The sequence below is a fragment of the Excalfactoria chinensis genome, chromosome 4 (assembly GCF_039878825.1).
Source record: "Excalfactoria chinensis isolate bCotChi1 chromosome 4, bCotChi1.hap2, whole genome shotgun sequence".
Classification (NCBI taxonomy): Eukaryota; Metazoa; Chordata; class Aves; order Galliformes; family Phasianidae; genus Excalfactoria; species Excalfactoria chinensis.
The window spans coordinates 16,428,587-16,443,255 of NC_092828.1; the positions used below are offsets into that span (position 1 = coordinate 16,428,587).

Below are 14,669 nucleotides of genomic sequence, written 5' to 3' on the forward strand. Positions count from 1 at the left end.
AAACAAAATAGCATTTTAAAAAGATTTCTGATCTCTAGTTCCAAAACTACTGTTGATCCATAAAATAAAAACATTTCTTAATGATTACCCATTTGAGAGACTTTACATAAAATTATGGTATCTCCTAGAAAAATTTAGATGAGAAAATTTCATTCCCCTAACAAATTCAGTGTACAAAACTGCAAAAAAAAACCAAGCAATGAGAAAAATGTGGAAAAATGCTGCAGAAGTGGTTAACGCCTTTTGGGCTAGGATCATCATTGAGAAAAGTCTTACATAAGCTCACCAAGGAAGGGATGAATGTGTGTAAAGCGTTTTTGCAGTCAGACACACGCACACTCACACGTCCTCACCCACACGCTTTTCTCTTTTTTTTTTTTTACAATCAAATATATATAAGCATAAGTTCAGCTTTCTACATAGGTTAGTGTACAATAATTGTTTCACCTCATATAATTACATTTGAGTATTCTTGATTAAGAAAAATTCAGCAGTTTTTGAAAAGAAGGCTGCATTTACAGTGCATAGCTGTAACAAAAAAGAACATTGTCATACAGTATGTACATAAATAAAAATACTCCATTTAACGTCTGTAAATACTCAACTACTTTAGAGAACGTAGCAAACAAACTATCTGTGCACACACCCAGATAGTTATATCCAACTCTCATTAATAATGTAACACCACGTCCGCTCATTAGAATAAATCGCTGAACAAGCTGCACATTTGACCATTAACACGGCTTTGAAAACTTTGCTGCGGAAGATCAACGTTGTAGACATTTACATGGGTGTCAGAATTAAAAGACGAAACTTCAAAATGTTAGGGAAGCTTCAGCCTTTCATTTTCTCTCCTGCAAGGAAAAAAAAAAAAGAAAAAAAAAAGAAAAAAAAGAAAAAAAAAAAAAAGATCTTAAAACTAAACCACGTTGCAGGCTTGTGGGACCTGCGGTCTCTTCTGGATTGTCATTTTATCACTGTGTTGTGAGAAGAAGCTTCATTTAAATAAAAAAAATGCAGTGTCTGATTCCCAGACATCAGCAGCCATAGTTCGCAAATTTGTTCTTTTTTTTCTTTTTTTCGCTTTGCTTTTGTCTTCGTTGTGTTAAAATGCACTATGTACACATTTTGAAGTTCTACGTTGTAAGTGTATCTCTGTGGAACTGCTGCCATGACATGTGGTTTGCCCTCGGTCGCGAGAGGACCGCGGGCTGCCCTGCCACCGGTCACCCGCGAAAGCAAAGCTGACACCCATGGACACGCGTGTGCTTGCTGGAAAGCCATTCTGCCTCCTCCCTCCTCGAGCAGCTGTGTTCATGTAAACCATGGTTTTGAACAGAGAGTGTAAAGTAGGAGAAAATCCTAAGTATGACTTTTAATTGTCCATTATTGAAGGACGTGACGTCCGTGAGGTATTCGACATCCCTCCATTTTCCTCGGGTGTGATACTTGTTACCTGCGCAGGCTCCGCTGTGCCTCTTTAAGTAAACTATCAAAATCCATGGAGTCATACTTGCTTTTAGTGGAAGCAGGATCAAAATCATCTGAGTTTGAATCTGAAACCCAAAGAGATGAAAGTTCAGTTAACAGGTGCAAGGCACTGGTGAGAGCTTCCATCATTTTCTTTGTACAGCAGTATAAACAAACACTACAAAAATCACCCGTCTGTTCGGCATGGACAGAGCGAACTATAAAATGAATGTGTAAGTCCTGTACCAGTAAACTCCAACGAGCTTCTCCAAAGACTGAGCACTGCCACTCTATGACTCAGTAGTCATAGAAAGGCTGAGGTTGGAAGTGATGTCTGGAGGTTATCTTGTTCAAATCTAGTCCAGGTAACCATCACAGGTGTTTTACAAAAAAAAGCACTGTGGTTCTGCAGCTGTATTTTGTAAGGTCTGATATCCCAAACTTACTTCTCCTGAGAGAGGTGATAACAGGTGACTGTCCTGAAAGCCACCACAGCCTGCAGAGAGGCATGCAGGAGATGCGGCCATGGGCTGACCTGCCACAGGGCCTGATGCACCACACCACACCTCCTTCAATCTCTCTTTTGTTTTCTGCTCAGACTGTTTTGGTTTGCTTATTCAAAGCATGAGCAACTCAGGGCAGAGGTTCCACACTGCAGTACAAGCAACCTCAGGTGGCATCCTCAGCTCTTTGTAACGTAAGTGTAACAGCAAGAACAGCAGTTCAGCACCATCAGAATGTGTGTTTTAGGTGCTATGTGTAATACCTGTTCCAGTGCTGATAGCTGCTTGGACATCATTCTGTTCCTAGAGCAAAGGAAGGATTGCTTTGTAGCCATACAGTGCCACTACAGCAATTACAGACTTAGCTGCAAGAATTCTATTTCCTTTTGGAGTCATCCCTGCTCAGCACTGGCTCTCCCTGGTTCCTGTGTCACAGTTCCTTTATGAGAGTGCCGTTTTCTTGCCATTTCTTCTGTTGACTTAATCAGAACTCCCCATTTACCTCTATAAGACATACTGTGAATTAAATGTTCATTACGAGTCCTGTTAAGACAATATCTTCTCACAGAGGAGAGGTGTTAAACTTCTGACTACTATTTTCAAGTGTTTTCTTTCTTCTATACTCAACCCAAAGCTGATTAATTCTTCCTGTCCTTGTACCACCTCATGAATTTTAAAGTTCATCCTGCCTGTGTAGCAATAGCAGATACTCTGAAACACAGAGAATGCAGTCTGAAGTAGAGAAGCTCGAGCTGTCAATGGGACAAAGTGAAAATACTCTGCTCAGAGATACTCTGGGAATCCCACTAACTCTAGCAAGATGTGCCAGGAAATACACCCAATGATGAATAATGTTCCAATAGGGTTCCCTTTAGACAACTTATTTTAAACCCTAGATTTTCTGAGATACAGAAGACCTTCCACTACCAAAGATAAGTCAAATCAAGACTTCAATCTGTTTATACCATTTATACTGTTTTTATCAGCCTACATTTCAACAAATGCCTTGCTACCTTTTATATATTCAACATTATCTTATATCTCTCCAGCAGTCAATTGCCTTTTCTTAGCTGTATATTATCTGTATAGCCACTGAAGTGAATTATAGCATATTCATTGTGAACAATGTGTATCGTCTTTATCATTAATTCCAAAAATACATCAGTTGGTTAATAAAAATACATCTGTATTCACTTTCTGCATAGTACAAAGCCAAGGGCAGTAGATACAAGACTTCATTAGCACTGTGTTAAAGGGTTATGCAGGGATTTTAATGACTTTGGTCATTTATTCATAAAAAACAAAACAAACAAAACAAAAAAACAACAAAAAAAAAAACCCACAGTATCTGATTAATGTAGATTCAGCAACAAAATGTCCCTTGCTATTTTATTCAGAAAAGAGCATCTACCGTACCATTAGACTATTTATACAGGCATCAGGAAAGCTTTAACATTTGATGAATACTTTCAAAGGTAATTAAATAAGTGGTGAAATTATTATATAATATTGAAAGGATGTTTTGGAAGTCTGCATGGTCACTTTATGCACGAACATCGGTATTCTTCCTATAAGAATTTTAACACTTCCAAACATCCTTGCAAGGGGAAGCATCACATCCTGAACCACAGCATAGGGCAGTGCCCTACATTTATGCCAGAACAGATCTGGAGAAGATCCAGGTGAGTTATCATTCTGCTATCACTGCCACTCACCAATGGGACAGAAGTACCAAGAGGTCTGCCATGCTGGAGTCTGTCACATCATGAGTGGAAGTCCTTTCAAGGGAGACATATTCACACATAGATGCTGATGGACGGTATGAAAACCACTGTCTGAGATCTGTGCCCTTTTCTATAGTATGGGTCAAATTTGGTGAGGAGTCCTTCTAGCCTTCAAACATAAGAAACTACAAACTGCATTTAAGGAGTATTTCTGGAAATTTCTACCACACAACTCATAGCAAAATCAGATTACAGTGAATTTTGGGGCAAGATGAGAGGGTGAGGCTTCTACTTTGTTCTTTGTTTAGGGTTCATATAAACAAATCATGTGTTAGAGGCAAGGAGCACATCAATAAACAGTAAAGAATTGAACAAGTGTTTGGGGTGCTATCGTTTCAGTACGGCAATGTACTATTGAATAGTGGGCATTTATTTTACTAATGATGGAAATGAGCTTCACAAGAATTTTCACAGTCTGAAATATCTGAAAAAGTAAGTTAAATTGGTGTACAGCTCTGATTAGTAGACTTTAACCCGCAAGTGAAAAAGTACCTTCTTTAAATCCCTCACACCAACCATTCAAATAACACAAGCAGGTCACAAAAAACAAGCAGACTAAATTCTTCTGAGTTACAACATGGTTCCAGTTATGTACTTTAATTCACAGAGAGCAAAATACTTACCTAGGTCTGCATAGTTAGACTTGCAAAACTGCTTGCGTCCACAAAAGTACAGCTCAAAGTCAGGTTCATTTGACCTGCGTAAAGTGTATCCATTCTCAAGAGCAGCAAAGGCATCACAAGTATAGCGGTAGGTGATGAAACCATAGTTGTCTCTGTAATTAAAAAAGACAGTCATGAAAAAAAAAAGCTAAAAAGAGTTAACACACATTTGTGTAACCCCTTCCTGAAAGCAAGAACATGCAGGAGATCCAGCAGTGGAAATGCCAGAAGTACAGAGTCCATTCATCAGCATGATTGTCCTGTCCTGCAGCTAAATACTTACTTCTGGGATAGGAAATCTCAACTTGCAACATTAATAAATAGGGATGAAAGAAAACAAATATGGTTTGGAACTCAGCAGGTCATCGGTAACAGTACTTACAGTGGTAACTCCCATACCAGTAAACTTACTGCCATACTTTTTTACATATGGCAGCTCTCAAACAAGAGGTAATTTCAAAAGTTCTTACCCATCATCCCGCAAATTTACTGTGCACTCCTCGATTTCACCAAAAACTTCAAATCGGTCCCTCAGTTCTTTTCGGGTTGTGTCTGGTCTGATTTTACCCACGTAAATCACACGACGCTCTTCCTGTTAAGAAAGAGCAGGACAAGTTTTTACCGAATGCACAATACAGATGAACCTACACATATATGCATACAAATATATTCACACGGAAATGCAGAGGATGCATAATTATACTAATAGTCACTTGTGGAAGATCTACTGCATTCAGCTACTGATTGAAATATTCTCTCCTGGAAAGCCTTTAAGGTATTTAAATGCTGCCAGATTTTTGGGGTGAATTTTCTCCCAGAAAGCTTCACTGAGTGCTGTCACTGTTCTGCTATACAAAGACAGACCACTCCCTCTGTATCTTATTGCATCTTTTTCCCTTCCACCTTCCCATGACTTGCCCTTAAAGACTGTAAATTCTCCAGGACCAGGGATCCCCTTTCTCTTGCTAGCTGTACAGCACTGGGAACTAAGTTGTAGAGCAGCATAAAATAATGCAGCAAGCGTGTAAGTGTGTCATAAACATAACAAAATGGATTATAGACATAACATTATAAACTCAGATGACTCATTAGCTGACTCATTCTGCAATCAGCAGTTCCATCACAATCTATACCTTAAACAGAAGGAAGACTATGAGTAGTCCAAAAAATGACTTTTATTAAAATAAATACTATGGAGGGAAGAGAGAAGAATAAAATATTTCCTATAGTCACCACTATCTTTGGGCTTCTTAGGAAGAAGAACATGACAGAATTTCCTGATTAGGGGGTCATTTGCAGGTTCTTTGACACTTGGAGAAAACCAACAAAGACACTTTAAAAATAATCAAGTCACCGCCATATAGTTTTTTTCTCATTGAAAATGCTCAGGAGAATGACAGAAAGACAGGGAAACCCTGTCAACAGTCACTTTAAGAATACTTGGATTAGCAACTTACTGAGGACAATGTCATTCAGTGAGTTGTAACCGAAAACAAAGAAAGTGAAAAAGAGATCTTCAAACCACTGACCTTAGAATAATCAGAGCAAAGAAGCAGTAGCTTCTTTGTAGCAGATAGCCCTGATGCTCTGATTGCCTTTGGCCTGAAGAACTATTGGCCTCTTGGTCATCCTCTGCACACACCCACACGTCTGTCGCATAAATTGTACCTCCATCAAATTCTTAGCTGGTGTAAATCTGTCAGTCAGTGGAGCAATGTCAGTTTAAACCATCAACTTGGGCACCTGAGACTTGCATAGAATGTAGGTGCTGAATTCCAAAGGAGCTATACTGACTGCTGAGAATTCTTGACTATCTTAACCTGGAGGTGCCTAAAGGCTAATGGCACCTCAACTGTGCAACGCTGAAGGCTCTAGGGACCTAAATACAGATTTGCATTCCTGCTCGGAAACATCCTAGCTTGAAGAGTAAGGTAGCTTACAGTGTCACAGTTCAGCTACAGCACAAAATGTATGTTTTCTGAGAGTCCACACACAGGTATAAGGCACCAGTCATTTCTGGACCACAGCTAATTGGCACATATAAGACAGTTGGATTGAGATCAGAGCACAATGCTTGTGGAAACAGAAATGATCTTGATGCCGCTCCTTCACTTGCTTGAGCACTCTTTTGAGATAAAGGGATGATCAGAACTCCTCTTCATATGGGTTTGCAAAATCGCGGTTCTCTGTTCCTAGGACAGCACACTGCTCCCAGAAGCTGTTTAATGCAAAATAAACGAACAATTCCTGCAGTTGGAAGTTGAAACAGAAGGCACTTCTCACTGGCATACCAAGTCAACTATTTTTGCTTACTCTTTTCCTGGCCTCACAAATCTCAGGGGCCGAAATCCAGTTCATCTATGCTCCCGAGAAACTAAAGATATGAGTCCAAAGCTCCAGAGAACAGATCTACTACTCTCACTTCTTGGACAAAAGCCCTAATCACTAAGGCACTGCACAAAAAGTGATCACTACAGCCTTATGGATTCTCTGTAGCCCTGGTTGGCCCAGTGGAGACCCTGACTACTCTTCTGAAGTACATACATGCTCTCCTTACTCAAAGAGATTGGGTAACTATCTCATTTAAATGCCTGAAACTACTGCTTCTATTGATTATCCAAGAAACCAAGGTGATAGGATTAATGCTCCTCTATTGCCCTGCTGGGACCAACACTTCCATTTTTAAAAGTTATGCCCTCTAAAGTTCACCATCTAAAAGCTGTTCTCGCTCTTTGTTGTAGGCATAAAGCCTAAGGAAGTAAGCACAGCTAAAAGAAGGGTAAGCATACACTTATGAAGGAGGGTTACTTTACAGGCAGCTGCTGTTTTTTAGCTCCTACTCTCCTGATTCAGAAGTCTGGGTAGACCTTCTACAAACTAGGGAATATAGGCAGCAAGCAACAGAAATCTGCATTTCCTCCATTCCCCCCATTCTCATTCTGCTTGCTTTCAGTATGGCTGCATGCTATAAACTTCAAAAAGAAGAAAATCTGCATATGCACAGTAATTACTTTTTCAGACTGTTTTACCAAATCAAGGATTTAACCGCATTGAAACACTTGATAGGAAACAATTCCATTGATACTTGCTATTGAACGTAAATGACTGACCAGATGGAGCAGAACATAACATAGCAGACTGCCTAATATACTTTAGCTGAGATAATACATCTCGACTGAAAAAACATAATGTTTCACTCCCTGACACTGAGATTGTTACATTGCAGACTGATGGAAGTAACTACTGCATGCTCTCCCATAAGCCTGTGTGCATGCCTGTGCAATTTTTACTTCCTCTATCTTTCTAATAACTTTTATATATCTAATATCCCTTTAAGACAACTGTAATAAAACAAAACCGAACAACTAAAAAACGCCTGTTAAACTACCATTAAGGGAATAAGTTAAACTTGCAAAATTAAGGAAATTCAAATTTAAAGCTGAAATGCACCATATGTCCTCTAGTGCATACACGAGAAGATGTTCGTTCAAGTATTTTTTTAAGCAGAGTGCCGTGATGGTATGAGGTACTGGGGAACACAGGATTCATACAGCACTGTTCTTGTCTTGCTTAGCTTCAGCTTACTTAAAGTGGTTATGAAAGAAATATCTGTATTTACAAAGACACATGCATTTTACTCCCATTAATAATGAGTCATACAAGCCTAACAAGATTATAGCATACCTCTAAATTGTAAAGACCCTTATTTTATCATGCTACATGCTTAAGTCTATATGTGCATATTAAGTGTACTTTTTACTGCCCTTGTTAGAGGAGATGATATATAACTTGGGAATTTAGAGAACTATGAAAAAAGCTTTTGTTTTCAGCTTAACGGGGGAAGACGAACCTGGAGGAAACTCCAGACAATTGTGTTTATATTTCCCTCCCAGAAATGCAGATGATTTAAAATCACAGAATCACAGAATCATTAAGAAAAAGTTCTAAGTTCATCTACTTCAACTGTCCACCTGCCACCAATTTTGCCCACCTAACCACATTCCTTAGTGCCACATTTACACGTTTCTTGAATGTGTCCAGTGATGGTGACATTGGGCAGCCTGTTCCAGTACCTGACCGCTTGGAAAAGTTTTTCCTAATATCCAACCTGAATCTCCCCTGGCTTCTACGTGTACATAGCTCATTGTTTTACCAAGCAAATTAACAAAAAATAACAAAGAACCCAGCCAGCTTCCTCAAGCCCAGTATATGTCTTCTTTTCATTTGTCTAAATTTCCTTCTTAGTCTTGCTCTTTCCTCCTGGCAATAAGAACACTTGAAGAGGCAAATATGGCAGAGAATCTTAGACTGAAAATCAATATTTCAAGTCTCAAATTAAAATACTAGAACATTAGCATGTCTGAACTGGAGAAAACAGGACCAGGACATACCTTCACCAATTCAAGTGTCAATAAAACTATCACTCATCTCCAAAAACATTCACTGAAGTTAAAGATCTTTTTGTCTTGCAAAGGCTGTCTACAAAATTCACTTTGTTTTTCCTTCCTCATTCTTAACCTTTAATTTCATTAAATCCCAGGCCAACAGACACATTAGTTTTCACATGGATTTTTGTACCTGGCTTCTTAACCTAACATTTGTTTTCTTTGTCTGCCTCTCCTCACCACACCCTGAGGTGCTGCTGTCCTCATTTCCCCTACCATTTTTAAGTCTGCACATCTGCGGTACATAACTAGTTCTCCAAGAGCCCAACTATGCTCTATGTGAAGATGAGACTCAAAATAAGAAAAAAATTATGAAGTTGAGGTCTACCACAAGCAGTGGGGAGGAAAAGGATCTGTTAGCTGAACATAAGCCAGCCAGGTGCCCAGGTGGCCAAGGTGCCCAGGTGGCCAAGAAGGCCAATGGCATCTGGGCTTGTACTAGAAACAGTGTAGCCAGCAGGACCAGGGAGGTGATTGTCCTTCTATCATCTGCGCTGGTGAGGCCAAACCTTGAGTGCTGTGTTTTTTGGGCCCTTAGCTACCAGAAAGGCATTGAGGCCTTGGAGTGTGTCTAGAGAAGATGAGGAGGCATCTGGAGCACAAGACTCGACGGGAGTGGTGGAGGGAAATGGGATAGTTTAGTCTGGAGGAACAGTAAGAAACATTGCTTTAGATTCTGTATTAAAGAAGACTTGTAGACTAAGTATGACCTGTAGACATGTATGAATGGCAAAACGAAGACTCACAAGAAGTGAAGAAGAAAGAAAAATCACTGCAAAATATTCTCAAATCTTGCTCCGTAGCTGAGGAATGAAAAAGTTCTGCCACCCTCCCACTGCTGAAAGCATAGTGATGGATCAATAAAAATCAAGATTTTAGATAATACATTTGAAATATTTTCAGTAAGTTGAACAGAAAAAGTAGAATGGCTGGGATCAGGCCCACCAAAATGAGCAATGTTAAAAAAAAACAACAAACAAACCAAACTAAACAACCAACATGCATTTGCTCCTTCATTTGTGGGAACTTACTCCATTATGGGCTGTGTCTGGTTTCAGACATCAAAGAACCCAAGCATTAATTTAGGAAACCACCTTTCTCCTGCCTTCCTGTTGTAGAGAAATTTATTTTCTTTGAAACCATGTGTTTCTTTCCGCCTCAGTGGCCTCATGGTGCATTTATCTTCTTGTATCTGTGAGTTCCCTGGGACAGGGACTTGTCACATACAGGCTGTCAGCACTTATATATGAAAGTGGTTATGCTAATAGTAATTTTCTACTAAGGTAGAAGCCATGCCCTGAAAGGTATTTGCCCGTGGCCTGATAAGCTGCTGCAGGAAAAGCCTACATGCCTAAGAAATGCCTGGGGTGTACAACAAGAAAAAAACAGTCCTCAGTCTTCTTGACAAAACAGAGCCATCTGCCCTGGCTGGGGGTTAGACTGTAATTTCTAGAAAACCCTGAGTAGCCTGTTCCATCCTGCAGTTGTTCCTGCAGCTTCATGATGAATGAATGTGTCTCTGCTGTGGTCTGGAGAGCACTACTGAGTTAGGAGAGTCTTGGTGGCAGACTGGCCTTCTGTTCAAAGAGGACCCATTTTAAAATGAATTGTGAACAAGTGACATCAAGATCAAGGTACACTTTGCTAACATTTGGTCCATCAAAAAAGGCATCATAAGCAAGAATACAAACAAATAAATGAATGACAAAAATATTCTGACTTTCTAACAGAAAAATGACTTGTGGGCTCAGTCTGTATTTTTTGCGTGAGACTGCTCAAAATAAAGATCCTACTCCACAGAAAATCACAGAATCACAGAATCACAGAATTGTAGGGGTTGGAAGGGACCTCTAGAGACCATCGAGTCCAACCCCCCTGCCAAAGCAGGCTCCCTACACCACGTCGCACAGGTAGGCGTCCAGGCGGGTCTTGAATATCTCCAGAGAAGGAGACTCCACCACCTCCCTGGGCAGCCTGTTCCAGTGCTCCGTCACCCTCACTGTAAAGAAGTTCTTGCGCACATTCGTGCGGAACTTCCTATGCTGAAGTTTCAGCCCATTTCTCCTAGTCCTGTCCCCACGCACTACTGAAAAGAGACCAGCCTCGCCACTATGGCTCCCACACTTCAGGTATTTATAAACCTGGATCAAGTCTATAAAAGACACTAAATCTCCAGTCACTGGAGAAGAGAAGACAGAAAAGAAGCGAAGAGAAAAATAACAGAACTTTTTGAAGTTAAGCCACCTGAATATGGCTGTAAGTCTAGATAGGAATCCATACAGGGAAATGCCAGCTCAGGCTTTCAGTTGATCTGAAGCTACTGCAACCAATATGTTGTGTGCAGTCTGACCATGTAGCCACGTAGCATGAACACAGGCTTCTAAAACAAGCCTCTTCAGCAGTCTGCCAATATGTCTTCGCATCTGCCAAAATACAAGCTGCTTGCGCAATCAGAGGGCATTGCTACACATATGGTTTTGACAGATTAAAATATGTGTATTTTTTTCTCATCTCTTTTTCCTTGGTTTCACTCTCTTTTTGTCACATTGAGAGTAATTCCAGATATTGAACCAGTAAGACCTGATGACTTTTTGTTCAGCCATGGTTTCTGCTCCCTTTCCTCTGTGCATCTTTTCTACAGCCAGCTCCCTGAGATCTCAGCACAGCGCTACTCATGAAGAAAAGCCACCTTCCTTGAGTAGCCAGCACCTGGGGCCCTAGTACTGACCAATCTTTGAGCTGCTCTTTTAACAGCATGTTGTCTTGAGCCAGTTCTTGCAGCATGAGGATGAGCTAGAAAGAAGGGAAAAAGACTCCAATGCAGAATTTATGGAAATCTAAACTTATGGAACTTACGGAAAGAGTTCAAGAAAAGACAGAAGGGATTCTTTTGACTGAACAATAAATGAGTTGAGCCTCTCAGGAAAGGAAAGAGTGACACATAAGAGACTCATAAGCCAAAAGGAGTAAGAAAGGGAATACACAAGGCTGGATGAAAAACAGCGCCTTTGTTCAGTTAATACACACCTTATCACTGACTTTGTGGGATCAAGGCTTCCCTTTCTATGCTGTCTCCTAACACCCACTGATTTGCACGGGGAATAAACTGGCATGAGTCAACACACATTTGTGAAGTAAAAGTGCTGGTAGATTGGAGAAATGAGTTAATATGACTTCAGCTACATTTCCTGCAGCTCTTGGATGACTGCATTTAGAATTTTTGCCACGTTCTATTTATTGATATTTTATAAATATATGATTTGTCATCTCACTACATCATTTCAGGTCTAATTTATTTATGTTTATTAATACACAATTTCATTAATGAAGTTAATTAACATGACAATGCTCATTTTAGAAGAGAAAATAAATTCAGCCTTGATTTAGAAAAGACTAAAATTCTTAACTTGGAGGAATTGATGGTGGAGCACATCTAGAGCTTTTCAAGGATCTCCTCTTTCCTCCTTTTCCCTGTATTAGCTAGTGGCCAAACATTTTCTTGTTTTAAACTAAATCAAATTTCCTATCTCCTCAGCAGGATTCAGGTTTTTATACCAATAAAATATAGTAATTGAGAAGTAACAAGATACATCCATGACAAAGGTCTACTTAAAACTCTAATTTGTGTTAGATCTAAGAAAGAATAACCAGTGTAAGTTACGATTGCCAGAAGTCAGTGTTATCTCTAAACAGATGGAAGCAAGAAAAACACCAACAGTTGACTTAAATATAGCCCATTCCGAAGCCATGCAAAATCCTTCCACTGCCTTCTGTTATGGTTTTATGATTTTTGTTATCAGTATTCCACATCATAACATTATGTAGTGCACTGAAAGTTAAAGAGTTAATGCTCCAGTTCCATGGACTGTTGATATTTCTGGGTACCTGGTTCTCAGAAGAGAACTACATACGCCAAAAGATTCTGTGTTTCTGTTTTCTGTTTGGAGGGAAAGATAAAACTGTTTGCAAGTCATGAGAGGTCCCTTCTTCCTTTCTGCTCATCTCTGCAGTGTGTGTACTCCCTATCTATCTCACCTGCACCATTAGAGTGGGGCCTTCAGTTTTTGGACAGTCTCATTTTATTTCACTTCTCAGCCTCAATTCCAATTATATTTTATTGTTATCTTGCATTCCACTTAGTAAATTAGTTTGTTTCTTCTCAGATCACTGCTGCTGTATTGTTTCCTAGGCCCATCTCCCTACCCTTTTCCTGTTTCCCCATCCCCCTTTTCTGGGGTATGGGTCCATGAGTCCCCCACCCCATCAGTCACCTAACTGTGCTGACCTGCCTGTTAAACCATTGACACCTTCCCTGAGTTTCAGATCAGAACATGCTATAGCTCTGCATCTCATGTATCACCTACATTATGTACATAGGTCACCTGGTGCAGTGAAAAGCAAAATGATTTATCAAGCCCACTAAGAACATTAGCAACAGAGATGAAATCCATGAACTAAAGATGCCTGTTCCCTCCCAGAACTTCTCATTGCCACAGACTATACCATTCTCTGCCGATCTTTATACACCTAATGTTGAGGGAGTAAGTACATGGAGAAATGCCAAAGAGTCTGTAACAATTAATTTTTTGCTACAAAGTCCACTAAAGGTACTCAGAAGAGACCTACTAATTTTGGTGAGCTTTGGAGAGAACACTACAGGAAAATGTGGAAATGAAGTTAAGCATCCCAAGCATCCCAGTATACACCAGTTTGTGCAAAGCAGCAGTAAAGGGAGCCCACCAGATGGGCTTAACAGTCACAACTGGAGTCCAGAATTACAGCAGCTCCCAATTTATCAAAACCATCAGGCAGGGGAACTAGAAGGTGACAAAATCCACACGTCAGTTTAATAGCCATCTTTTCTGTCCTGCTGCTGCTACAGGCAAAGGAGTTCCTCATGGGTATTTCCTTTGCTGCAGGTACTTCACTCAGTTGAACAAAATAATCAACTCACATACGTTCATTGAGAAAGTGCCAGTGTGAAATGACATTTTGAAATTGCATCATGTCTTCAGACTATTTTGCTAAAAAAATCTTAAAAATATCTTAAAAATTAACTGAGTCATAGACAAGAAAGAAGCAATAAAAGTCATGCCTTTGGATTCCAGTTTCAAATTCTGTACTCTTTGTATAGATAATTACAACTACTAGAAATATCCAGTGACCAGTATGTAAGCTGACTGGCTTCTTATATTGCTTCTGCAAAGGAAGAGAAATACTGAAACTAGACTTGACTACCAGCATTCTGGTAGGTGACATACAGTACAAACTGTGGGTTCACTGTTAGATCACTGGTAGGAATAGATTTGGTCACTGTTAATTCTTTGCTGTCTGGGATGAAGCCTTTTCCTAGAACCCCCTCCCTTTTTTTTTTTTTTTCTTTTTTTTTTTTCCTCTGTTGACTGACCTGAAGAGCTGCAATTTAAAGAACCTGAAAAAACGTAGAGCTGTACAATCAAAACACAGAAATAAATACAAAGAAATGCACATAAACAGATTTTTGCATTTTGCTTGTTCCATTACAAAGAAGAAAGAACATAGAATCTCAGTTCCAGTTTTAAAAATCTACCAAAAGAAACAGAAACCTATTTCAAAATGAAAGTTATCTTCACAGTGCTTACAATTGCTTTCTGCCTCTGTCTCTCCCTTTGTTTGGCCCTTTCAGATTCCCGTTTTTCATACTCTTTGCGGTATTCTTCCCTCTTCAGCCTTTCATGCTGATATTCCTCATAGCTGTCATATCTAGGAAACATAACTTAGTCATTAAATGAAGCACCTGCATTTGTTAATGTAAATTTAGTAATA

General features: G+C 39.7%; 1 protein-coding gene across 2 annotated transcripts in view; it reads right to left on the bottom strand.

The window, feature by feature from the left end:
- Positions 1 to 381: 381 nt before the first annotated feature.
- Positions 382 to 14,669, bottom strand: part of PPARGC1A (PPARG coactivator 1 alpha) — a 344,287-nt gene continuing 329,999 nt past the window's right edge. For both annotated transcript variants that reach the window (XM_072334506.1, XM_072334505.1), the window contains exons 10-13: positions 14,486 to 14,606; positions 4,890 to 5,011; positions 4,381 to 4,532; positions 382 to 1,556 (exon numbers count right to left, since the gene is read on the bottom strand). In XM_072334506.1, the coding sequence (XP_072190607.1) occupies positions 1,453 to 1,556; positions 4,381 to 4,532; positions 4,890 to 5,011; positions 14,486 to 14,606 (499 nt within the window). In that variant the 3' untranslated portion in view covers positions 382 to 1,452. The remainder of the gene's footprint in view (positions 1,557 to 4,380; positions 4,533 to 4,889; positions 5,012 to 14,485; positions 14,607 to 14,669) is intronic.